The 27686-nt window shown below is 47.1% G+C and overlaps 1 protein-coding gene across 1 annotated transcript; it reads right to left on the reverse strand.

The window, feature by feature from the left end:
- On the reverse strand, window positions 1–27686 carry LOC138322545 (E3 ubiquitin-protein ligase RNF212B-like). Its single transcript, XM_069266559.1, has 13 exons — window positions 27076–27686; window positions 26770–26831; window positions 26204–26278; window positions 25518–25574; window positions 24241–24308; window positions 21193–21256; window positions 18826–18851; window positions 8178–8221; window positions 7898–7937; window positions 7510–7564; window positions 7325–7397; window positions 630–684; window positions 1–372 (listed from the first exon to the last, which is right to left on the reverse strand). Exons 1-13 carry the CDS (start codon window positions 27179–27181, stop codon window positions 318–320), a joined length of 780 nt encoding a protein of 259 aa, XP_069122660.1. The 5' UTR covers window positions 27182–27686; the 3' UTR covers window positions 1–317.

Consider the following 27686-nt stretch of genomic DNA (forward strand, 5'->3'; position numbering starts at 1 on the left):
GACAGGAAAATAAGTTTAATTTCAACATTATTTAATATACAATGTTCACGTAATGACGAAGGACTACTGGAGAACAATGTTGTATCTAAAAGCTAAAATTACTACCCTTCAATTTATATAACCATTGATTCAGTCTACCATACGATTGGAAATCAAAGCTGACATGCTTTAATAAAGTATTTACACAAATTAAAATAAAGCAATGTTTTCATAGATATGTAATATAGGGCAGCGTCCAATTATTGATGAAGGAGAAATCTTGTGACAAGTACGATTCAAAACAATTCTTCCATGGAACAAATATGGCGATGGCCTGTTTACATCGGAGACGGCGTCATCAGACTTCCGAAAGCAATTGGATGGGGAACAGACCTGCAACAGTTGAAAATGCAAATGTTTGACATAATTTACCGACGCACCCAATGCTTTAGATTATCATGTTTTTTTCATCTTGACAAAAGGATATGTAATCGATGTTGACTGGAAAAGTAAAAATGTTAACGAAGAAAGATGTTTTTTGAGATGAACGTTTTCAACATTTAGACGTGTAAATATACAAAGCTCGTTTATTTCCCCAAATGTACAAGAGATACCAAACTATTATAAAGTTGTAAGCGAGGGGATCTTACTTTGGGGTGACAGGCACTGTGTATCTCCTGGGGGACGGGGTGTTTCCAACTGTTCCTGAATAAAGAACAATATTCAGGTATTAGGAATACACAACACGACACATGACCCAGTGTAACAAATACTGACAACCAACTATTTAATGATGCTGAGTAACTGAGTAAAATTTAGAGCCACGAATTCGAATGCAATTAATTTGTCAAAATAAAACACAATAAGCCAGAGCTCGTGAAAATAAATCTTCGATAATCTGTTGGGCACATCGAAATCGCGACATAAGTGGCCATTAACAATACCTGGATTTGAACCATTTATTATTTGGGGAATCGTCGAAGGACAAAACAGTGTCCGACAGGAAAACAGAAACCTTTATATGAATCTTTATAAATAAATGAGAGAGAGGGGAACTTACAGATACTCTCCCTAGACCCCATAGCTGTGTAATACTTACCAATACGTCCCCCTGAAGGAGGGGTACTTACAGATACTCTCCCTAGACCCCATAGCTGTGTTATACTTACCAATACGTCCCCCTGAAGGAGGGGTACTTACAGATACTCTCCCTAGACCCCATAGCTGTGTTATACTTACCAATACGTTCCCTGAATGAGGGAACGTACAAATACTCTCCCTAGACCCCATAGCTGTGTAATACTTACCAAACGTCCCTGAAGGAGGGGTACCTACAATACTCTCCCTAGACCCCATAGCTGTGTAATACTTACCAATACGTCCCCTGAAGGAGGGGTACCTACAGATACTCTCCCTAGACCCCATAGCTGTGTAATACTTACCAATACGTCCCCCTGAAGGAGGGGTACGTACAGATACTCTCCCTAGACCCCATAGCTGTGTAATACTTACCAATACGTCCCCCTGAAGGAGGGGTACGTACAGATACTCTCTCTAGACCCCATAGCTGTGTTATACTTACCAATACGTTCCCCTGAATGAGGGATACGTACAGATACTCTCCCTAGACCCCATAGCTGTGTAATACTTACCAATACGTCCCCTGAAGGAGGGGTACTTACTGATACTCTCCTTAGACCCCAAAGCTGTGTAATACTTACCAATACATCCCCCTGAAGGAGGGGTACTTACAGATACTCTCCCTAGACCCCATTGCTGTGTTATACTTACCAATACGTTCCCCTGAATGAGGGATACATACAGATACTCTCCCTAGACCCCATAGCTGTGTAATACTTACCAATACGTCCCCCTGAAGGAGGGGTACGTACAGATACTCTCTCTAGACCCCATAGCTGTGTAATGGTAACCAATACGTCCCCCTGAATGAGGGGTACGTACAGATACTCTCCCTAGACCCCATAGCTGTGTAATACTTACCAATACGTCCCCCTGAAGGAGGGGTACGTACAGATACTCTCCCTAGACCCCATAGCTGTGTAATACTTACCAATACGTCCCCCTGAAGGAGGGGTACGTACAGATACTCTCCCTAGACCCAATAGCTGTGTCATACTTACCAATACGTCCCCCTGAAGGATGGGTACGTACAGATACTCTCCCTAGACCCCATAGCTGTGTCATACTTACCAATACGTCCCCCTGAAGGAGGGGTACGTACAGATACTCTCCCTAGACCCCATACATGCAGCTGTGTAATACTTACCAATATGTCCCCCTGAAGGAGGGGTACGTACAGATACTCTCCCTAGACCCCAAAGCTGTATAATACTTACCAATACATCCCCCTGAAGGAGGGATACTTACAGATACTCTCCCTAGACCACATAGCTGTGTAATACTTACCAATACGTTCCTCTGAATGAGGGGTACGTACAGATACTCTCCCTAGACCCCATAGCTGTGTAATAGTGTAATACTTACCAATACATCCCCATGAAGGAGGGGTACGTACAGATACTCTCCCTAGACCCCATAGCTGTGTAATACATACCAATACGTCCCCCTAAAGGAGGGGTACGTACAGATACTCTCCCTAGACCCCATAGCTGTGTAATACTTACCAATACATCCCCCTGAAGGATGGGTACGTACAGATACTCTCCCCAGACCCCATAGCTGTGTAATACTTACCAATACATCCCCCAGAAGAAGGAATAGGTTCAGATACTCTCCCTAGATCCCATAGCTGTGTAATAATTACCAATACGTCCCCCTGAAGGAGGAGTACTTACAGATACTCTCCCTTGACCCCATAGCTGTGTCATACTTACCCCATATTGTAGCTGTGTACTATTTACCAATACGTCCCCCTGAAGGAGGAGTACTTACAGATACTCTCCCTAGACCCCATAGCTGTGTAATTCTTACCAATGCATCCCCCTGAAGGAGGGGTACGTACAGATACTCTCCCTAGACCCCAAAGCTGTGTAATACTTACCAATACGTCCCCCTGAAGGAGGGGTACTTACAGATACTCACCCTAGACCCCAAAGCTGTGTAATTCTTACCAATGCATCCCCCTGAAGGAGGGGTACGTACAGATACTCTCCCTAGACCCCAAAGCTGTGTAATACTTACCAATACATCCCCCTGAAGGAGGGGTACGTACAGATACTCTCCCTAGACCCCATAGCTGTGTAATGGTAACCAATACATCCCCCTGAAGGAGGGGTACGTACAGATACTCTCCCTAGACCCCATAGCTGTGTAATACTTACCAATACGTCCCCCTGAAGGAGGGGTACTGACAGATACTCTCCCTAGACCCCAAAGCTGTGTAATAGTGTAATACTTACCAATACATCCCCCTGAAGGAGGGGTACGTACAGATACTCTCCCTAGACCCCAAAGCTGTGTAATACTTACCAATACATCCCCCTGAAGGAGGTGTACTTACAGATACTCTCCTTAGACCCCAAAGCTGTGTAATACTTACCAATACATCCCCCTGAAGGAGGGGTACGTACAGATACTCTCCCTAGACCCCAAAGCTGTGTAATACTTACCAATACGTCCCCCTAAACGAGGGGTACGTACAGATACTCTCCCTAGACCCCAAAGCTGTGTAATACTTACCAATACGTCCCCCTGAAGGATGGGTACGTACAAATACTCTCCCTAGACCCCATAGCTGTGTAATACTTACCAATACGCCCCCCTGAAGGAGGGGTACTTACAGATACTCTCCCTAGACCCCAAAGCTGTGTAATACTTACCAATACATCCCCCTGAAGGAGGGGTACTTACAGATACTCTCCCTAGACCCCAAAGCTGTGTAATACTTACCAATACATCCCCCTGAAGGAGGGATACTTACAGATACTCTCCCTAGACCCCATAGCTGTGTAATACTTACCAATACATCCCCCTGAAGGAGGGGTACTTACAGATACTCTCCCTAGACCCCAAAGCTGTGTAATACTTACCAATACATCCCCCTGAAGGAGGGATACTTACAGATACTCTCCCTAGACCCCAAAGCTGTGTAATACTTACCAATACGTCCCCCTAAACGAGGGGTACGTACAGATACTCTCCCCAGACCCCATAGCTGTGTAATACTTACCAATACACCCCCCAGAAGAAGGAATAGGTTCAGATACTCTCCCTAGACCCCAAAGCTGTGTAATACTTACCAATACATCCCCCTGAAGGAGGGGTACTTACAGATACTCTCCCTAGACCCCAAAGCTGTGTAATACTTACCAATACATCCCCCTGAAGGAGGGGTACGTACAGATACTCTCCCTAGACCCCAAAGCTGTGTAATACTTACCAATACATCCCCCTGAAGGAGGGGTACTTACAGATACTCTCCCTAGACCCCAAAGCTGTGTAATACTTACCAATACATCCCCCTGAAGGAGGGGTACTTACAGATACTCTCCCTAGACCCCATAGCTGTGTAATACTTACCAATACATCCCCCTGAAGGAGGGGTACTTACAGATACTCTCCCTAGACCCCAAAGCTGTGTAATACTTACCAATACATCCCCCTGAAGGAGGGGTACGTACAGATACTCTCCCTAGACCCCATAGCTGTGTAATACTTACCAATACATCCCCCTGAAGGAGGAATAGGTTACAGATACTCTCCCTAGACACCAAAGCTGTGTAATACTTACCAATACATCCCCCTGAAGGAGGGGTACTTACAGATACTCTCCCTACCCCCAAAGCTGTGTAATACTTACCAATACGTCCCCCTGAAGGAGGGGTACGTACAGATACTCTCCCTAGACCCCATAGCTGTGTAATACTTACCAATACATCCCCCTGAAGGAGGGGTACGTACAGATACTCTCCCTAGACCCCAAAGCTGTGTAATACTTACCAATACGTCCCCCTGAAGGAGGGGTACTTACAGATACTCACCCTAGACCCCAAAGCTGTGTAATTCTTACCAATGCATCCCCCTGAAGGAGGGGTACGTACAGATACTCTCCCTAGACCCCAAAGCTGTGTAATACTTACCAATACGTCCCCCTGAAGGAGGGGTACGTACAGATACTCTCCCTAGACCCCATAGCTGTGTAATACTTACCAATACGTCCCCCTGAAGGAGGGGTACGTACAGATACTCTCCCTAGACCCCATAGCTGTGTAATACTTACCAATACGTCCCCCTGAAGGAGGGGTACGTACAGATACTCTCCCTAGACCCCATAGCTGTGTAATAGTGTAATACTTACCAATACGTCCCCCTGAAGGAGGGGTACGTACAGATACTCTCCCTAGACCCCATAGCTGTGTAATACTTACCAATACGTCCCCCTGAAGGAGGGGTACGTACAGATACTCTCCCTAGACCCCAAAGCTGTGTAATACTTACCAATACGTCCCCCTGAAGGAGGGGTACGTACAGATACTCTCCCTAGACCCCAAAGCTGTGTAATACTTACCAATACGTCCCCCTAAACGAGGGGTACGTACAGATACTCTCCCTAGACCCCAAAGCTGTGTAATACTTACCAATACGTCCCCCTGAAGGATGGGTACGTACAAATACTCTCCCTAGACCCCATAGCTGTGTAATACTTACCAATACGCCCCCCTGAAGGAGGGGTACTTACAGATACTCTCCCTAGACCCCAAAGCAGTGTAATACTTACCAATACATCCCCCTGAAGGAGGGGTACTTACAGATACTCTCCCTAGACCCCAAAGCTGTGTAATACTTACCAATACATCCCCCTGAAGGAGGGATACTTACAGATACTCTCCCTAGACCCCAAAGCTGTGTAATACTTACCAATACATCCCCTGAAGGAAGGGTACTTACAGATACTCTCCCTAGACCCCAAAGCTGTGTAATACTTACCAATACATCCCCCTGAAGGAGGGATACTTAAAGATACTCTCCTTAGACCCCAAAGCTGTGTAATACTTACCAATACGTCCCCCTAAACGAGGGGTACGTACAGATACTCTCCCCAGACCCCATAGCTGTGTAATACTTACCAATACACCCCCCAGAAGAAGGAATAGGTTCAGATACTCTCCCTAGACCCCAAAGCTGTGTAATACTTACCAATACATCCCCCTGAAGGAGGGGTACTTACAGATACTATCCCTAGACCCCAAAGCTGTGTAATACTTACCAATACATCCCCTGAAGGAGGGGTACGTACAGATACTCTCCCTAGACCCCAAAGCTGTGTAATACTTACCAATACGTCCCCCTAAACGAGGGGTACGTACAGATACTCTCCCTAGACCCCAAAGCTGTGTAATACTTACCAATACATCCCTCTCTGAAGGATGGGTACGTACAGATACTCTCCCTAGACCCCATAGCTGTGTAATACTTACCAATACGCCCCCTGAAGGAGGGGTACTTACAGATACTCTCCCTAGACCCCAAAGCTGTGTAATACTTACCAATACATCCCCCTGAAGGAGGGGTACTTACAGATACTCTCCCTAGACCCCAAAGCTGTGTAATACTTACCAATACATCCCCCTGAAGGAGGGATACTTACAGATACTCTCCCTAGACCCCATAGCTGTGTAATACTTACCAATACATCCCCCTGAAGGAGGGGGTACTTACAGATACTATCCCTAGACCCCAAAGCTGTGTAATACTTACCAATTACATCCCCCTGAAGGAGGGATACTTACAGATACTCTCCCTAGACCCCAAAGCTGTGTAATACTTACCAATACGTCCCCCTAAACGAGGGGTACGTACAGATACTCTCCCCAGACCCCATAGCTGTGTAATACTTACCAATACACCCCCAGAAGAAGGAATAGGTTCAGATACTCTCCCTAGACCCCAAAGCTGTGTAATACTTACCAATACATCCCCCTGAAGGAGGGGTACTTACAGATACTCTCCCTAGACCCCAAAGCTGTGTAATACTTACCAATACATCCCCCTGAAGGAGGGGTACGTACAGATACTCTCCCTAGACCCCAAAGCTGTGTAATACTTACCAATACATCCCCCTGAAGGAGGGCTACTTACAGATACTCTCCTTAGACCCCAAAGCTGTGTAATACCTACCAATACATCCCCCTGAAGGAGGGGTACTTACAGATACTCTCCCTAGACCCCAAAGCTGTGTAATACTTACCAATACATCCCCCTGAAAGAGAGATACTTACAGATACTCTTCCTAGACCCAATAGCTGTGTCATACTTACCAATACGTCCCCCTGAAGGAGGGGTACGTACTGATACGCTTCCTAGACCTCATAGCTGTGGTACGTACAGATACTCTCCCTAGACCCCATAGCTGTGTAATACTTACCAATACGTCCCCCTGAAGGAGGGGTACGTACAGATACTCGCCCTAGCGCAGACCCCATAGCTGTGTAAGTATTCTGGAAAGTAAGATTGAACAATAAACGTACATGTCTGCTATCAGAAGTTAATTTGTAGAACATAAATTCTGGTTAACGTAAAGGTTTTTGAAGCATCAGTAACCATACTTACAGCATTTCTAGGCAGGGCTATAAACGAGGCCTGGGACGTTGTCTGGGGCTGACTTCTTACCATGGAAAACAGAAAATATAACATGTATGCAAAATTATAGAGGATTCTTCATTTTGATCACTTCATATTACAAGATGTTCATTCCTTTATTCGAACAAAATGATAAGATGTGATGGTGACTTATTGATCACACATACGTTAGAAGTAAACAACTAGCTAACTACTGTTGTAGTTGAGTAGATCCCTCTTTCTGACTGACCTTTCCGCTACGTAAACCCACATAAACAACCTACACCGGGTTGTGGTCTGATACTGAGTGTATTCAGTTTAGACACTGTATTTTCCTAGGGTGATAAAAACCAACATTAACACTTTTACATGTACATACCTATTAACATGGACCGTCTGTGGTGAAGACGAAGGTGAACCTACAGGAATCATAGAAAACTTCTCATCAGGTTTACTGTATTGACTTCAGTAAGTCCATATCAGAAAGCCAAACTCATATTTAATAAGAGTTTAAAAAAGAAACCGCCAGTTTTTAATTTGTGCAAAATAACAGACATCCAATTGAGGTGAAAATAAATGATAATAATCTATACACGAGAAATTGAAGACGGAAATCAATAGGTTGTCACGGAAACATTAACTTAAGGTACGAGACTTACTTCTGTAACTTGGTGATGAATTCCCACTGCGATGTCCAGACATTGTGTTGGGGTCCCGCAGGGTTACAACACCTATCGGCCCAGACATTGTGTTGGGGTCCCGCAGGGGTTACAACACCTATCGGTCCAGACATTGTGTTGGGGTCCCGCAGGGGTTACAACACCTATCGGCCCAGACATTGTGTTGGGGTCCCACAGGGGTTATAACACCTATCGGCCCAGACATTGTGTTGGGGTCCCGCAGGGGTTACAACACCTATCGGTCCAGACATTGTGTTGGGGTCCCGCAGGGGTTACAACACCTATCGGCCCAGACATTGTGTTGGGGTCCTGCAGGGGTTTACAACACCTATCGGTCCAGACATTGTGTTGGGGTCCTGCAGGGGTTACAACACCTATCGGTCCAGACATTGTGTTGGGGTCCTCACAGGAGTTACAACACCTATCGGCCCAAGACATTGTGTTGAGGGGGTCCCTGCAGGGGTTACTACAACAACCTATCGGGGCCCAGACATTGTGTTGGGGTCCTGCAGGGAGTTACAACACCTATCGGCCCCACGAACATTGTGTTGGGGTCCTGCAGGAGTTACAAACACCTATCAGGCCCAGGGACATTGTGTTGGGGTCCTGCAGGTGTTACAACACCTATCGGTCCAGACATTGTGTTGGGGTCCTTGCAGGAGGTTACAACACCTATCGGCCCAGACACACATGTATTGGGGTCTCTACCTATCCTGCTTAGCGGTCAGTTACAACACCTATCAGTCCAGACATTGTGTTGGGGGTCCTCCGCAGGAGGTACAACACCTATCGTTACAACATTGTGTTGGAGGTCCTGACAGGAGTTACAACACCTATCCAGCCCAGACATTGTGTTGGGGTCCCGCAAGGGGTTACAACTAACCTATCGGTCCAGACACTTCCACTTGTTGGGGATCCCGCAGGGGGTTACAACACCTATCGGGTCCAGACATTGTTGTTGGGGGTCTGAGGGGTTACAACACCTATCGGCCCAGACATTGTGTTGGGGTCTGCAGGGTTACAACACCCTATCCAGACATTGTGTTGGGGGTCCACAGGCGGTTACAACACCTATCCGGTCCAGACATTGTGTTGGGGTCCCTGGCAGGGGTTACAACACCTATCGGCCCTGACATTGTGTTGGGGTCCTGCAGGGGTTACAACACCTATCGGCCCAGACATTGTGTTGGGGTCCTGCAGGGGTTACAACACCTATCGGCCCAGACATTGTGTTGGGGTCCTGCAGGGGTTACAACACCTATCGGCCCAGACATTGTGTTGGGGTCCTGCAGGAGTTACAACACCTATCGGCCCAGACATTGTGTTGGGGTCCTGCAGGGGTTACAACACCTATCGGCCCAGACATTGTGTTGGGGTCCTGCAGGGGTTACAACACCTATCGGCCCAGACATTGTGTTGGGGTCCTGCAGGGGTTACAACACCTATCGGCCCAGACATTGTGTTGGGGTCCTGCAGGGGTTACAACACCTATCGGCCCAGACATTGTGTTGGGGTCCTGCAGGGGTTACAACACCTATCGGTCCAGACATTGTGTTGGGGTCCCACAGGGGTTACAACACCTATCGGCCCAGACATTGTGTTGGGGTCCCACAGGGGTTACAACACCTATCGGCCCAGACATTGTGTTGGGGTCCTGCAGGGGTTACAACACCTATCGGTCCAGACATTGTGTTGGGGTCCTACAGAGGTTCACAGGGGTTACAACACCTATCGGCCCAGACATTGTGTTGGGGTCCTGCAGGAGTTACAACACCTATCGGCCCAGACATTGTGTTGGGGTCCTGCAGGGGTTACAACACCTATCGGCCCAGACATTGTGTTGGGGTCCTGCAGGAGTTACAACACCTATCGGCCCAGACATTGTGTTGGGGTCCTGCAGGAGTTACAACACCTATCGGCCCAGACATTGTGTTGGGGTCCTGCAGGGGTTACAACACCTATCGGTCCAGACATTGTGTTGGGGTCCTGCAGGAGGTTACAACACCTATCGGCCCAGACATTGTGTTGGGGTCCTGCAGGGGTTACAACACCTATCGGTCCAGACATTGTGTTGGGGTCCTGCAGGAGTTACAACACCTATCGGTCCAGACATTGTGTTGGGGTCCCGCAGGGGTTACAACACCTATCGGTCCAGACATTGTGTTGGGGTCCCACAGGGGTTACAACACCTATCGGCCCAGACATTGTGTTGGGGTCCTGCAGGGGTTACAACAACCTATCGGTCCAGACATTGTGTTGGGGTCCTGCAGGAGTTACAACACCTATCGGCCCAGACATTGTGTTGGGGTCCTGCAGGGTTACAACACCTATCGGTCCAGACATTGTGTTGGGGTCCTGCAGGGGTTACAACACCTATCGGCCCAGACATTGTGTTGGGGTCCTGCAGGGGTTACAACACCTATCGGCCCAGACATTGTGTTGGGGTCCTGCAGGAGTTACAACACCTATCGGCCCAGACATTGTGTTGGGGTCCTGCAGGGGTTACAACACCTATCGGCCCAGACATTGTGTTGGGGTCCTGCAGGAGTTACAACACCTATCGGCCCAGACATTGTGTTGGGGTCCTGCAGGGGTTACAACACCTATCGGCCCAGACATTGTGTTGGGGTCCTGCAGGGGTTACAACACCTATCGGCCCAGACATTGTGTTGGGGTCTGGCAGGGGTTACAACACCTATCGGTCCAGACATTGTGTTGGGGTCCTGCAGGAGTTACAACACCTATCGGCCCAGACATTGTGTTGGGGTCCTGCAGGAGTTACAACACCTATCGGCCCAGACATTGTGTTGGGGTCCTGCAGGAGTTACAACACCTATCGGCCCAGACATTGTGTTGGGGTCCTGCAGGAGTTACAACACCTATCGGTCCAGACATTGTGTTGGGGTCCTGCAGGGGTTACAACACCTATCGGCCCAGACATTGTGTTGGGGTCCCACAGGAGTTACAACACCTATCGGCCCAGACATTGTGTTGGGGTCCCACAGGAGTTACAACACCTATCGGTCCAGACATTGTGTTGGGGTCTGGCAGGGGTTACAACACATATCGGTCCAGACATTGTGTTGGGGTCCCACAGGAGGTACACAACCTATCGGCCCAGACATTGTGTTGGGGTCCTGCAGGAGTTACAACACCTATCGGCCCAGACATTGTGTTGGGGTCCTGCAGGAGTTACAACACCTATCGGCCCAGACATTGTGTTGGGGTCTGGCAGGGGTTTCAACACCTATCGGTCCAGACATTGTGTTGGGGTCCCACAGGAGGTACACAACCTATCGGCCCAGACATTGTGTTGGGGTCCTGCAGGAGTTACAACACCTATCGGCCCAGACATTGTGTTGGGGTCCTGCAGGAGTTACAACACCTATCGGCCCAGACATTGTGTTGGGGTCTGGCAGGGGTTACAACACCTATCGGTCCAGACATTGTGTTGGGGTCCTGCAGGGGTTACAACACCTATCGGCCCAGACATTGTGTTGGGGTCTGGCAGGGGTTTCAACACCTATCGGTCCAGACATTGTGTTGGGGTCTGGCAGGGGTTTCAACACCTATCGGTCCAGACATTGTGTTGGGGTCCCACAGGAGTTACAACACCTATCGGCCCAGACATTGTGTTGGGGTCCCGCAGGAGTTACAACACCTATCGGCCCAGACATTGTGTTGGGGTCCTGCAGGGGTTACAACACCTATCGGTCCAGACATTGTGTTGGGGTCCCACAGGGGTTACAACACCTATCGGTCCAGACATTGTGTTGGGGTCCCACAGGGGTTACAACACCTATCGGTCCAGACATTGTGTTGGGGTCCCACAGGAGTTACAACACCTATCGGCCCAGACATTGTGTTGGGGTCTGGCAGGGGTTTCAACACCTATCGGTCCAGACATTGTGTTGGGGTCCTGCAGGAGTTACAACACCTATCGGCCCAGACATTGTGTTGGGGTCCTGCAGGGGTTACAACACCTATCGGTCCAGACATTGTGTTGGGGTCCTGCAGGAGTTACAACACCTATCGGCCCAGACATTGTGTTGGGGTCCTGCAGGGGTTACAACACCTATCGGCCCAGACATTGTGTTGGGGTCCCACAGGGGTTACAACACCTATCGGTCCAGACATTGTGTTGGGGTCCTGCAGGGGTTACAACACCTATCGGCCCAGACATTGTGTTGGGGTCCTGCAGGGGTTACAACACCTATCGGCCCAGACATTGTGTTGGGGTCTGCAGGGGTTACAACACCTATCGGCCCAGACATTGTGTTGGGGTCCCACAGGGGTTACAACACCTATCGGCCCAGACATTGTGTTGGGGTCCCTGCAGGGGTTACAACACCTATCGGCCCAGACATTGTGTTGGGGTCCTGCAATGGTTACAACACCTATTGGCCCAGACATTGTGTTGGGGTCCCACAGGAGTTACAACACCTATCGGCCCAGACATTGTGTTGGGGTCCTGCAGGGGTTACAACACCTATCGGCCCAGACATTGTGTTGGGGTCCTGCAGGGGTTACAACACCTATCGGCCCAGACATTGTGTTGGGGTCCCACAGGAGTTACAACACCTATCGGCCCAGACATTGTGTTGGGGTCCTGCAGGGGTTACAACACCTATCAGTCCAGACATTGTGTTGGGGTCCTACAGGAGGTACAACACCTATCGGCCCAGACATTGTGTTGGGGTCCTGCAGGAGTTACAACACCTATCGGCCCAGACATTGTGTTGGGGTCCTGCAGGAGTTACAACACCTATCGGCCCAGACATTGTGTTGGGGTCCTGCAGGGGTTACAACACCTATCGGCCCAGACATTGTGTTGGGGTCCTGCAGGAGTTACAACACCTATCGGCCCAGACATTGTGTTGGGGTCCTGCAGGAGTTACAACACCTATCGGCCCAGACATTGTGTTGGGGTCCTGCAGGAGTTACAACACCTATCGGCCCAGACATTGTGTTGGGGTCCTGCAGGGGTTACAACACCTATCGGTCCAGACATTGTGTTGGGGTCCTACAGGGGTTACAACACCTATCGGCCCAGACATTGTGTTGGGGTCCTGCAGGGGTTACAACACCTATTGGTCCAGACATTGTGTTGGGGTCCCACAGGGGTTACAACACCTATCGGCCCAAACATTGTGTTGGGGTCCTGCAGGGGTTACAACACCTATCAGTCCAGACATTGTGTTGGGGTCCCACAGGGGTTACAACACCTATCGGCCCAGACATTGTGTTGGGGTCCTGCAGGGGTTACAACACCTATCGGCCCAGACATTGTGTTGGGGTCCTGCAGGAGTTACAACACCTATCGGCCCAGACATTGTGTTGGGGTCCTGCAGGAGTTACAACACCTATCGGTCCAGACATTGTGTTGGGGTCCTGCAGGAGTTACAACACCTATCGGCCCAGACATTGTGTTGGGGTCCTGCAGGGGTTACAACACCTATCGGTCCAGACATTGTGTTGGGGTCCTGCAGGGGTTACAACACCTATCGGCCCAGACATTGTGTTGGGGTCCTGCAGGAGTTACAACACCTATCGGCCCAGACATTGTGTTGGGGTCCTGCAGGAGTTACAACACCTATCGGCCCAGACATTGTGTTGGGGTCCTGCAGGAGTTACAACACCTATCGGCCCAGACATTGTGTTGGGGTCCTGCAGGGGTTACAACACCTATCGGCCCAGACATTGTGTTGGGGTCCTGCAGGGGTTACAACACCTATCGGCCCAGACATTGTGTTGGGGTCCTGCAGGGGTTACAACACCTATCGGCCCAGACATTGTGTTGGGGTCTGGCAGGGGTTACAACACCTATCGGCCCAGACATTGTGTTGGGGTCCTGCAGGGGTTACAACACCTATCGGTCCAGACATTGTGTTGGGGTCCTGCAGGGGTTACAACACCTATCGGTCCAGACATTGTGTTGGGGTCCCACAGGGGTTACAACACCTATCGGCCCAGACATTGTGTTGGGGTCCTGCAGGGGTTACAACACCTATCGGCCCAGACATTGTGTTGGGGTCCTGCAGGAGGTTACAACACCTATCGGCCCAGACATTGTGTTGGGGTCCTGCAGGAGTTACAACACCTATCGGCCCAGACATTGTGTTGGGGTCCTGCAGGGGTTACAACACCTATCGGCCCAGACATTGTGTTGGGGTCCTGCAGGGGTTACAACACCTATCGGTCCAGACATTGTGTTGGGGTCCCACAGGAGTTACAACACCTATCGGCCCAGACATTGTGTTGGGGTCCTGCAGGAGTTACAACACCTATCGGCCCAGACATTGTGTTGGGGTCCCTGCAGGAGTTACAACACCTATCGGCCCAGACATTGTGTTGGGGTCCTGCAGGAGTTACAACACCTATCGGCCCAGACATTGTGTTGGGGTCCTGCAGGAGTTACAACACCTATTGGCCCAGACATTGTGTTGGGGTCCTGCAGGAGTTACAACACCTATCGGCCCAGACATTGTGTTGGGGTCCCACAGGAGGTACACAACCTATCGGCCCAGACATTGTGTTGGGGTCCTGCAGGGGTTACAACACCTATCGGCCCAGACATTGTGTTGGGGTCCTGCAGGGGTTACAACACCTATCGGCCCAGACATTGTGTTGGGGTCCTGCAGGAGTTACAACACCTATCGGCCCAGACATTGTGTTGGGGTCCTGCAGGGGTTACAACACCTATCGGCCCAGACATTGTGTTGGGGTCCTGCAGGAGTTACAACACCTATCGGCCCAGACATTGTGTTGGGGTCCTGCAGGAGTTACAACACCTATCGGCCCAGACATTGTGTTGGGGTCCGCAGGAGTTACAACACCTATGGCCCAGACATTGTGTTGGGGTCCTGCAGGGGGTTACAACACCTATCGGCCCAGACATTGTGTTGGGGTCCCACAGGAGTTACAACACCTATCGGTCCAGACATTGTGTTGGGGTCCTGCAGGGGTTACAACACCTATCGGCCCAGACATTGTGTTGGGGTCCCACAGGGGTTACAACACCTATCGGCCCAGACATTGTGTTGGGGTCCCTGCAGGAGTTTCAACAACCTATCGGCCCAGACATTGTGTTGGGGTCCTGCAGGGGTTACAACACCTATCGGTCCAGACATTGTGTTGGGGTCCTGCAGGGGTTACAACACCTATCGGCCCAGACATTGTGTTGGGGTCCTGCAGGGGTTTACAACACCTATCGGCCCAGACATTGTGTTGGGGTCCTGCAGGGGTTACAACACCTATCGGTCCAGACATTGTGTTGGGGTCCTGCAGGGGTTACAACACCTATGGGCCCAGACATTGTGTTGGGGTCCTGCAGGGGTTACAACACCTATCGGCCCAGACATTGTGTTGGGGTCCTGCAGGGGTTACAACACCTATCGGCCCAGACATTGTGTTGGGGTCCCACAGGAGTTACAACACCTATCGGCCCAAACATTGTGTTGGGGTCCTGCAGGGGTTACAACACCTATCAGCCCAGACATTGTGTTGGGGTCCTGCAGGGGTTACAACACCTATCGGCCCAGACATTGTGTTGGGGTCCCACAGGGGTTACAACACCTATCGGCCCAGACATTGTGTTGGGGTCCCACAGGGGTTACAACACCTATCGGCCCAGACATTGTGTTGGGGTCCTGCAGGAGTTACAACACCTATCGGCCCAGACATTGTGTTGGGGTCCTGCAGGGTTTACAACACCTATCGGTCCAGACATTGTGTTGGGGTCCCTGCAGGAGTTACAACACCTATCGGCCCAGACATTGTGTTGGGGTCCTGGCAGGGGTTTCAACACCTATCGGTCCAGACATTGTGTTGGGGTCCTGCAGGGGTTACAACACCTATCGGCCCAGACATTGTGTTGGGGTCCTGCAGGGGTTACAACACCTATCGGCCCAGACATTGTGTTGGGGTCCCGCAGGGGTTACAACACCTATCGGCCCAGACATTGTGTTGGGGTCCTGCAGGGGTTACAACACCTATCGGTCCAGACATTGTGTTGGGGTCCTGCAGGAGTTACAACACCTATCGGCCCAGACATTGTGTTGGGGTCCTGCAGGAGTTACAACACCTATCGGTCCAGACATTGTGTTGGGGTCCTGCAGGAGTTACAACACCTATCGGCCCAGACATTGTGTTGGGGTCCTGCAGGGGTTACAACACCTATCGGCCCAGACATTGTGTTGGGGTCCTGCAGGGGTTACAACACCTATCGGCCAGACATTGTGTTGGGGTCCTGCAGGGGTTACAACACCTATCGGCCCAGACATTGTGTTGGGGTCCTGCAGGAGTTACAACACCTATCGGTCCAGACATTGTGTTGGGGTCCCGCAGGGGTTACAACACCTATCGGCCCAGACATTGTGTTGGGGTCCCACAGGGGTTACAACACCTATCGGCCCAGACATTGTGTTGGGGTCCCACAGGAGTTACAACACCTATCGGCCCAGACATTGTGTTGGGGTCCCACAGGAGTTACAACACCTATCGGCCCAGACACTGTATTGGGGTCCCTGCAGGAGTTACAACACCTATCGGCCCAGACATTGTGTTGGGGTCCTGCAGGAGTTACAACACCTATCGGCCCAGACATTGTGTTGGGGTCCTGCAGGAGTTACAACACCTATCGGCCCAGACATTGTGTTGGGGTCCTGCAGGAGTTACAACACCTATCGGCCCAGACAGTGTGTTGGGGTCCTGCAGGAGTTACAACACCTATCGGCCCAGACATTGTGTTGGGGTCCTGCAGGGGTTACAACACCTATCGGCCCAGACATTGTGTTGGGGTCCTGCAGGGGTTACAACACCTATCGGCCCAGACATTGTGTTGGGGTCCCACAGGGGTAACAACACCTATCGGCCCAGACACTGTATTGGGGTCCTGCAGGGGTAACAACACCTATCGGCCCAGACACTGTATTGGGGTCCTGCAGGGGTTACAACACCTATCGGCCCAGACACTGTATTGGGGTCCTGCAGGGGTAACAACACCTATCGGCCCAGACACTGTATTGGGGTCCTGCAGGGGGTAACAACACCTATCGGCCCAGACACTGTATTGGGGTCCTGCAGGGGTAACAACACCTATCGGCCCAGACACTGTATTGGGGTCCTGCAGGGGTAACAACACCTATCGGCCCAGACACTGTATTGGGGTCCTGCAGGGGTAACAACACCTATCGGCCCAGACACTGTATTGGGGTCCTGCAGGGGTAACAACACCTATCGGCCCAGACACTGTATTGGGGTCCTGCAGGGGTTACAACACCTATCGGTCCAGACATTGTGTTGGGGTCCTGCAGGGGTTACAACACCTATCGGCCCAGACACTGTGTTGGGGTCCTGCAGGGGTAACAACACCTGTATCGGCCCAGACATTGTGTTAAGTGGGGGGTATGTTTATCAGTAACTCATTAGTAAATCAGGAGTTTCTGATAAACATTGTGGCACTTTTTATCCCCACCTTGGACCATATCTTAATTTGCTTATATGCTTTATAAAAATGATTGAAAGAATCATTTTATGTTTATGTCATATCTCGTCGTTTATCATAATAAACGGCCATTTTCAATTCATATCATGTTGTTGGTTTTCATGCACTTGCTTGGTCCAACAAGCTAGCCCTTGTCGACATTACGCGCCGGTATAATGGTAAATTAAAATTTCAATTTTAATGTATTTTATACAGGCAAGTAGTTTGTTTTTTAAAAAAATATTAGTGTTTCATATTGATATTTTGTACATTGTTATATTCCGTTTTATTTTTCTGAGAGGAGGGTCAAGGGGCAAGTGAGAGGTAATTGGGTCAAGGTCTTATCACGCGTAGTATTATTTATTGACCAGTGAGCGTGTGTCAGCTTCATTAGCCACTTTATCACAAGATGGACATAGATCAAGGTCAGTTTTTCTGATATTTTTCAATATTTTATCAGCACCCACCTCCTCCCCATGACCTTCCTCAATTCTGTGGCTAAAAGGTTTCGTTACGGAATAGCTTTAATATAATATTATGGTTTGACCACATGTTGTTTTTGTATCGAGTTGCATCCTTGCAAGTTGTATCTTGCTTTTGACCATGACACATGTCAAGATTCTTTTTCATGTTTTACTTAATAGGTATAACATGTATATATGTAAGAATTTTCATTAACTATGGATGGGGCGCTTTTTATCCCCACCTTGGACCATATCTTAATTTGCTTATATGCTTTATAAAAATGATTGAAAGAATCATTTTATGTTTATGTCATATCTCGTCGTTTATCATAATAAACGGCCATTTTCAATTCATATCATGTTGTTGGTTTTCATTCACTTGCTTGGTCCAACAAGCTAGCCCTTGTCGACATTACGCGCCGGTATAACATCTATCGGTTCCCACATTGTGTTGGGGTCATGCAGGAGTTACAACACCTATCCTATTTGGAGATCATTACCAGTAAATACAGCAACTCTGGTTTCCTAGCTCCCACTTTAAGAGCAATTGTGGGCTTACCACCAAGTCATCGAAAGTGATTGGTATAAGTTGTATATAACTTGTTTCGCAATTGATGTAAAATAAAGTAAGTATATCTATACTACAGTTTTGATATTGTCAATTAGAACATATACATACCTGTTAGTGCCACTACTGACATGCCTCTGTAAAAAACAATAACGTAAATTTACACACAGAATTTTACTGTATCTCTAAACAAACAAGAGGGCCGATGGGCTATAACTGTCATCTGACTATTAATACAACATATAGCAAAAGTGAAGTAAACAATGTGAAGTACACAGTAAGTTGTTTAAATATTGTAGCAGCCTTTTTTTATCCCAGTGACCTTGAATGAATGTCATGGTCATTCATTTGAACAGACTAGGTAGCCCTTCATTCCATCATTATTTCATACCAGCCCATTATCAAGTCTCTAGAGTTTTGGTTTTTAAAAAGAAGTCATTTAAAGATTTTAGCCTTTTTCACTACTGTGACCTTGAATGAAGATCAAGGTCATTCATATGAACACACTTGGTTGTCCTTGATACCAGCATGCTATATGCTCAATATCAGAACCCAAGGCTTTTTGGTATTAAGAAGTCATTTGAATGAAAAGTGAAATAATTGCTCACTAACTGCCTTTGTCCGTATTTATGGATTTTTTTTTTAAACCATACTACAATAAATTGCTACAGGGCCTGTATCACTCTCCAGGTTGTTCAGTACATGTAATTATAACAAAAACTCTACAAATTTGAAATAGCAAAATTGACCCCACGATTTGTTTAATTCCGAACTATATAATGATGCTATCAATATGCCATAATGACTCCTGTTGGCCCTGCCCTTAAGCCCCATCATTTGTACAATTTTGATTCTCCACTCTATAAGGATGCTACCATTTCATTATGAGTGCAATCCTAAGTGTATTTGAGAGAAGTTGTTTTCCTTTATATAGAAATAGACAAATTTACCAATTTTGGCTCAGCCCTTCAGGCCCCCAAGGGGTCAACCCAACCAATTGTACAATTTTCAGTCAGTACCTCATAAGGATGCTACCAGTCAAACTTTGTTAAATTCCAACCAGCAGTTATGGAGAAGTCAATTGTTAATGGACGGACGGACTCTGGACATGGACACCACAGTATCATATAAGCTCACCTTGGTCATTCGGACCAAGTGAGCTATTCATAGCCTCTAAGGGTTTCGAACTTGTAACACATGGCTATGAACATGGTAACAAAAGTTGGCCAGAACGTCTTTAACCATATGCATGTGCAAACATATTCTTATGGAAACGAAAAAGTCTGCTTACATAAATCTTGGCTCTGATCCCTGTGGGCTGAGGGGCAAAGTCTTAAGATCAAAAGGGGGAAAAAGAGGTATTTCATTTCAATTCCTACTTCTCAGGAAGTCCTTGGAGTGTTTTTTATCCAAATGTGACTAGAAACACCCTTTGGGAAGGGAAACAGTCTATTAAACTCTTGGCTCTGATCCTCCTGAGGCAGTCAGTGAGTTAAACTCTAGGCTCTGATCCTCCTGGGGCAGTCAGTGTGTTAAACTCTTGGCTCTGATCCTCCTGGGGCAGTCAGTGTGTTGAACTCTTGGCTCTGATCCTCCTGGGGCAGCCAGTGTGTTAAACTCTTGGCTCTGATCCTCCTGGGGCAGTCAGTGTGTTAAACTCTTGGCTCTGATCCTCCTGCGGCAGTCAGTGTGTTAAACTCTTGGCTCTGATCCCCCTGGGGTAGTCAGTAAGTTAAACTCTTGGCTCTGATCCTCCTGGGGCAGTCAGTGTGCTAAACTCTTGGCTCTGATCCTCCTGGGGCAGCCAATGAGTTTAACTCTTGGCTCTGATCCTCCTGGGGCAGCCAGTGAGTTAAAACTCTGGGCTCTGACCCCCCTGGGGCAGCCAGTGAGTTAAACTCTGGGCTCTGATTCCCCTGGGGCAGCCAATGAGTTAAAACTCTGGGCTCTGATCCCCCTGGGGCAGTCAGTGTGTTTAAACTCCTGGCTCTGACCCCCCTGGGGCAGCCAGTGAGTTAAAACTCTGGGCTCTGACCCCCCTGGGGCAGCCAGTGAGTTAAACTCTGGGCTCTGATCCCCCTGGGGCAGTCAGGGCATGGCCCAAGAAGGGGAAATAGAGGTGTTATATTCACCCTCGAAATAGAGGTAATTTTTCAAAATCACTATTGAATTCTAACGATATTTGATCAAAAAAAAATTGGGGGGGAATGGGATGCAGAGTTTGTATTAATCTTAGCTCTCATCCCCTGTGGCAGTAGGGATGGGGCCCAAGAGGGGAAATTAGAGGTAATTCTTTACAATTCTTGGCTTAACAAACCAGTTAAGTGATACAGGACCGCTGGGCCTCTTGATTTGTAATAAAGGTGTAAAATAACCTATGCTTTATAATGTATAATGCTAATTCCTTGGTCCCCAGAGATTGGTTATAGTCATGAGTTTCACTACAAATTATAACTAAAATGTTTTAGATTTACTTACATTTTCATGTTCACTCATCAGTCTTTTCAGGTAAGAGTTTTCTTCACGAAGTTTGCTCATTTCCCTACAATAAACATTATATATCCATTCATACTCCAATACTCTATTAGCAACCCTCCCTCTATTTTAGCCCCTCCTTCTATTAGCACCCCTCCCTCTATTAGCACCCCTCCCTCTATTAGCGCCCCTCCCTCTATTAGCGCCCCTCCCTCTATTAGCTCCCCTCCCTCTATAAGTGCCCCTCCTTCTATTAGCACCCCTCCCTCTATTAGCGTCCCTCCCTCTATTAGCGCCCATCCCTCTATTAACGCCCCTCCTTTCTATTAGCGCCCCTCCCCTCTATTAGCACCCCTCCCTCTATTAGCGCCCCTCCCTCTATTAGCGCCTCTCCCTCTATTTACGCCCCTCCCTCTATTAGCACCCCTCCCTCTATTACCGCCCATCCCTCTATTAGCGCCCCTCCCTCTATTAGCGCCTCTCCCTCTATTAACTCCCCTCCCTCTATTAGCTCCCCTCCCTCTATTAGCGCCCCTTCCTCTATTAGCGCCCCTCCCTCTATTAGCTCCCCTTCCTCTATTAGCTCCCCTTCCTCTATTAGCGCCCCTCCCTCTATTAGTGCCCCTCCCTCTATTAGCTCCCCTTCCTCTATTAGCGCCCCTCCCTCTATTAGCGCCCCTTCCTCTATTAGCGCCCCTTCCTCTATTAGCGCCCCTCCCTCTATTAGCTCCCCTTCCTCTATTAGCGCCCCTCCCTCTATTAGCTCCCCTCCCTCTATTAGCGCCCCTTCCTCTATTAGCGCCCCCTCTATTAGCTCCCTCCCTCTATTAGCTCCCCTCCCTCTATTAGCTCCCCTCCCTCTATTAGCTCCCCTTCCTCTATTAGCTCCCCTTCCTCTATTAGCTCCCCTTCCCTCTATTAGCCCCTCCCTCTATTAGTCCCCTCCCTCTATAGTGCCCCTCCTTATTAGCGCCCTCCCTCTATTAGCGCCCTCCCTCTATTAGCTCCCCTCCCTCTATAAGTGCCCCTCCCTCTATTAGCACCCCTCCCTCTATTAGCGCCCCTCCCTCTATTAGCGCCCCTCCCTCTATTTAGCCCCTCCCCTCCTTTCTATTAGCGCCCTCCCTCTATTACGCCCCTCCCTCTATTAGCCCCCCTCCCTCTATTAGCCCCTCCCTCTATTAGCGCCCCTCCCCTCTATTAGCGCCCCTCCCTCTATTAGCCCCCTCCCTCTATTAGCGCCCCTCCCTCTATTAGCGCCCCTCCCTCTATTAGCCCCCTCCCTCTATTAGCGCCCCTCCCTCTATTAGCGCCCCTCCCTCTATTAGCCCCTCCCTCTATTAGCGCCCCTCCCTCTATTTAGCGCCCCTCCCTCTATTAGCGCCCCTCCCTCTATTAGCTCCCCTCCCTCTATTAGCGCCCCTCCCTCTATTAGTCCCCTCCCTCTATTAGCGCCCCTCCCTCTATTAGCTCCCCTCCCTCTATTAGCGCCCCTTCCTCTATTAGCTGCCCCTCCTCTATTAGCTCCCCCTCCTCTATTAGCTCCCCTTCCTCTATTAGCTCCCCTTCCCTCTATTAGTGCCCCTCCCTCTATTAGCTCCCCTCCCTCTATTAGCCCCCTCCCTCTATTAGCTCCCCTCCCTCTATTAGCCCCTCCCTCTATTAGCGCCCCTCCCTCTATTAGCGCCCCTTCCCTCTATTAGCTCCCCTTCCTCTATTAGCTCCCCTCCCTCTATTAGCTCCCCTCCCTCTATTAGCTCCCCTCCCTCTATTAGCTCCCCTCCTCTATTAGCTCCCCTCCTCTATTAGGCCCCTCCCTCTATTAGCTCCCCTCCCTCTATTAGCGCCCCTTCCTCTATTAGCGCCCCTCCCTCTATTAGCGCCCCTCCCTCTATTAGCGCCCCTTCCTCTATTAGCGCCCCTCCCTCTATTAGCGCCCCTCCCTCTATTAGCGCCCCTCCCTCTATTAGCGCCCCTCCCTCTATTAGCTCCCCTTCCTCTATTAGCTCCCCTTCCTCTATTAGTGCCCCTCCCTCTATTAGCTCCCCTCCCTCTATTAGCGCCCCTTCCTCTATTAGCGCCCCTCCCTCTATTAGCTCCCCTCCCTCTATTAAAGCCCCTCCTTCTATTAGCACCCCTCCCTCTATTAGCGCCCCTCCCTCTATTAGCGCCCATCCCTCTATTAACGCCCCTCCCTCTATTAGCGCCCCTCCCCTCTATTAGCGCCCCTCCCTCTATTAGCGCCCCTTCCTCTATTAGCTCCCCTCCCTCTATTAACGCCCCTCCCTCTATTAGCGCCCCTCCCTCTATTAACGCCCCTCCCTCTATTAGCGCCCCTCCCTCTATTAACGCCCCTCCCTCTATTAACGCCCCTCCCTCTATTAGCGCCCCTCCCTCTATTAGTGCCCCTCCCTCTATTAGCTCCCCTCCCTCTATTAGTACCCCTCCCTCTATTAGCGCCCCTCCCTCTATTAGCTCCCCTTCCTCTATTAGCGCCCCTTCCTCTATTAGCGCCCCTCCCTCTATTAGCGCCCCTCCCCTCTTCTGGAGAAGGAGCTGACATCCCATAGATTTATAATGATGTGTTACAACTGTGTAATGCCTATAACACTGGCATTGTACATTGTATTTCCTATTTCATGAATTATCGAGTCTTTCACGTGTGAATCAGGGCATAATTATGTGTATCAGATGAAGGCATGTTTTCTTTGCAGATTTAATATGTCATGAGTACCCAAAGAGTTAAAATATATATGGCTGACATTTTTGAGGTTTTTCGTCCACAAGCTACATTTTCGTTTCCTTATAAGTGTCCCCATCGGATATGATTTTTAAGTGTCCTGGGCAGTAAATATGGCAAACATGATAACTGTTCTGTCAACTTCAAACCAATCAGGTTTGATCACTTTCATTTCAACCGCATAAAGAATGGTAACTTAAATCTTAATCCTTGATGACCATTTTAATTTCAAAATGAAACTTTATGAAGAGCTTAATTCAAGCATGTTGTATAAGAAATTAAAACTAAATAACTAGATAATGACACCTCACTTTTCTAGATCCTGGGAAGTTCTTATAGCTTTGTGGCATCTTTCCATGACATTCTGCTGCTTGTGGAGCTAGAATAAAGTAGACAATATTTCTCAAATATCAAAACTTGAGAGTCCCAAATACCCATGAAGTATCAAAACTGGAGGAATCCCTGCTAAAGCTTAATAATACATGACTTGTATATATCTACATTTTCACTGCAGCCCTACTACATAAACTTACTAAGCACAGTTGGCATTCATCAGGCTATGAACTGCCATCCGCTTATTATGATGTCATTATCAATTTATGACGTCACAATGGTCATGCCAGCAATCACAGAAGACGGCTGTTTCAATGGCTTTGACGATAATGAATTCTTTATTCATTATAGATGCAAAATCTCTTGGGATTTCATCATAAAATTGTTTATATCAAATGTAAATATAAGCATTGAACATACAGTTGGCATACATCTATAGCAAAGATGAATGCCAACTGGAAAGAGGCACAACAGAAAGCGCTAGCTATGCATGCTCCCTCACCTGTCTATAAAATAAGAATGTATACAAAGTATATCGGACAAAGTACAGGTTCTACATATTTGCCTGGGTTCCGTGAGCATTGTCAGGTAAATACAGACGGTTGTTAAAGGTGGTTAATATGGCAAACTTACCGACGAGGTAGAGCAAACTGGCTGCCATTTAAGTATACAGTCAAACCTCGATGTATCAAAGTTCAAGGGACTGTCACAAAAACTTCGAAACATCGAGACTTCGAATTATTCGTGGTTGAAATTAGACCGATGTTTTTTTACCATGACCAACTGGGTATCGGCCTGATCAGTGATATTAATTATCTTGATGATACCATATCAAGCAAGCAACACTAGCTGTCGTAATCCCTATGGTCCGGCAAAGGGCCATCGCGAGACAGCTAGCTATAGGTGTGACAGCATGCCGCAGGGTATCGGCGAAGACCTGATCTGTACAGGTAAATTTTTATTCGAATCATCGAGTGTCAGTTACCTATGATTCTATAACAAATGGTCCATGAAAAAAGTTCAATACATGGAGAACTTCAATTCATAAAACTTCGATTCATACATGGGTTAGTTAGTAATGTTATATAGTGAAGAAATTCGGGACCAGACAAAAAGTTTGATACAGCGAGAAATTTGATTCATCGGAGTTCGAATCATTGAGGTTTAACTGTACTACAACCTAATGATGACATAGATTGACACTCCTGTTGTAAGATCCTTATCTGAAACTTGAGAAACATTTTCAGGATCTTACCTTGTCCATTAGGTAGGAAAAGAATCTCCGTCTTTGATTGTGTTGAAAGTCCATTACCTGTAACGGAGATTTAGTGCACAGTCAGGGGATAGGCCAGTTATAATATCAGTGTCTAATCAATAGTCAGGATCCTGTGTGGATATGTGCCAGGTTTTAGAGGTGGAAGGCAAAAACCATCAACTTACCATTACAATGTATATAGTGTTTAATTATTTTTTAGTTATAATTAACAGAACATTTTAATGTCATCTATTTTAAACAATTAAATTTGATATATAGATTATTAAATAAATCATAGTCTTCATTAAAAGCCAACTGCCTTTCCGAAACAAAAAATAAAAGTTTGATTCTTAAAAAATAATAAGGTAAGAAAAATCTTAAATGAGGTTACAACACCAGACAAATGCAAGATTCCCTGGGTATCTAAGATAACAGTGAAGTTTCAGTTCCCTTGTTTTGCTATCTGGCACAGTGATAAGGCGTGGTAATAAGGACAACGGTGGGAAACATAATTATAGGACGACCTGTCTTATGAAAATTAACATTTGATTTATTTTTGTACTGTTCAGGTGATGATAAGTGTAGTATTAATGGTAAGTTTATAACTTTTGTGACTTTATAAAATTATCTATCTCATTGTACATTCCCATTTTAAAATCAAAAGCCACCAATTACAAAATACAAACCTGGACAATTTTTCTGACCTCTTTTTTCAGCAGATCCATAGGATTTGTAAAAAATAACTCCACATCCGGTTTCATCTGTAATAAAATGAGTTATAATTTTTTTAAAAAGGCCATGAAATGAAGCAAAAGTTTTATAATGAGTGCCAATATTATAAAAAGATATTATTTTGTCTAGAGATTTGATTGTTTTACTTGTCCAGAGAGTCTATTGACTTACCTATCAGAGATTCTATTGTCTTAGCTGTCCAAAGTTTCTATTGTCTTACCTGTCCAGAGATTTTATTGTCTTACCTGTCTAGAGATTTCGTTGTCTTACCTGTCCAAAAATTCTATTGTCTTACCTGTCCAAAGATTCTATTGTCTTTCCTGCCCTGACATTCTATTATCTTACCTGTCCAGAGATTTTATTGTCTTACCTGTCTAGAGATTTTATTGTCTTACCTGTCTAGAGATTCCATTTTCTTTCCTGTCCAAAGATTCTATTGTCTTACCTGTCCAAAGTTTTTATCGTCTTACCTGTCTAGAGATTCTATTATCTTACCTGTTCAAAGATTCTATTGTCTTACCTGCCCTGACAGGGGTATGGTTGTACAGGCACTGCCACACATTTGACATTTTCCGTTTGTACCTGTTTTGAAAACACTGTCAAATTTAGATTTTTTTTAATTTTTAAAGTTGCCTCGCTTTAAAATCAATTTTTAATCTTTATATTGACATTAATTATAACTTAAAATGCTTTCATGTACATTGTATCTGATATATCTATAATACACATCTGGAATGACTAGTACATCAACCATAATATATTTGATGTGGAAATAGAGGCAAACAATGCCTGTGTCCATTACCTAAATATGTCACTATATAGTCACCTTTGTCTATACATTTCTCACAGTATATATGACCACAGCTAGTCAATAAGAACTTCCCTCCATCCCCTGGTTGGTGAAAACAGGTATTGCAATGCAGCCAATCCATCCCCTAACTCCAGGAAGTTGCTGCAAATAAATAATAAATAAAATCTTGTCTAGCTTTCAACATTATGCCATTGATATCACTAGTGATTCGTGGATATCTCAAAGGAAAGAAAATGGCAAATAATGTACGGTATCCATATTAACTGACACTGATTTCCATATCTTCTACATTGTTAGCGATAATTGGAGACAATAAAATCACATGAGTTTGACATTCTGTCATTGTCAATAATATAAATCATAAAGAACTGTATATAAAATACCCCTTAATATAGTCAGAGATACCTACCGCATATTTAAAGACTTCGACGACTGGTAAATATACTAATTAACAGTTAGAGCTATATAAAAACAACAAAATATCAAGTACCTGTGTCTATGATCAAATGTATCTTGTGTTTACTTCGAAAAAAAAAAGAATTATCGTTAGGTCCACGATATATATACGTACAGCACGTTTTTTTTTTTGTAATAAAAGTGGGACAATTGTCATAGAAATATACAAT

Source organism: Argopecten irradians, chromosome 4 (genome assembly GCF_041381155.1).
Source record: "Argopecten irradians isolate NY chromosome 4, Ai_NY, whole genome shotgun sequence".
Lineage (NCBI taxonomy): Eukaryota > Metazoa > Mollusca > Bivalvia > Pectinida > Pectinidae > Argopecten > Argopecten irradians.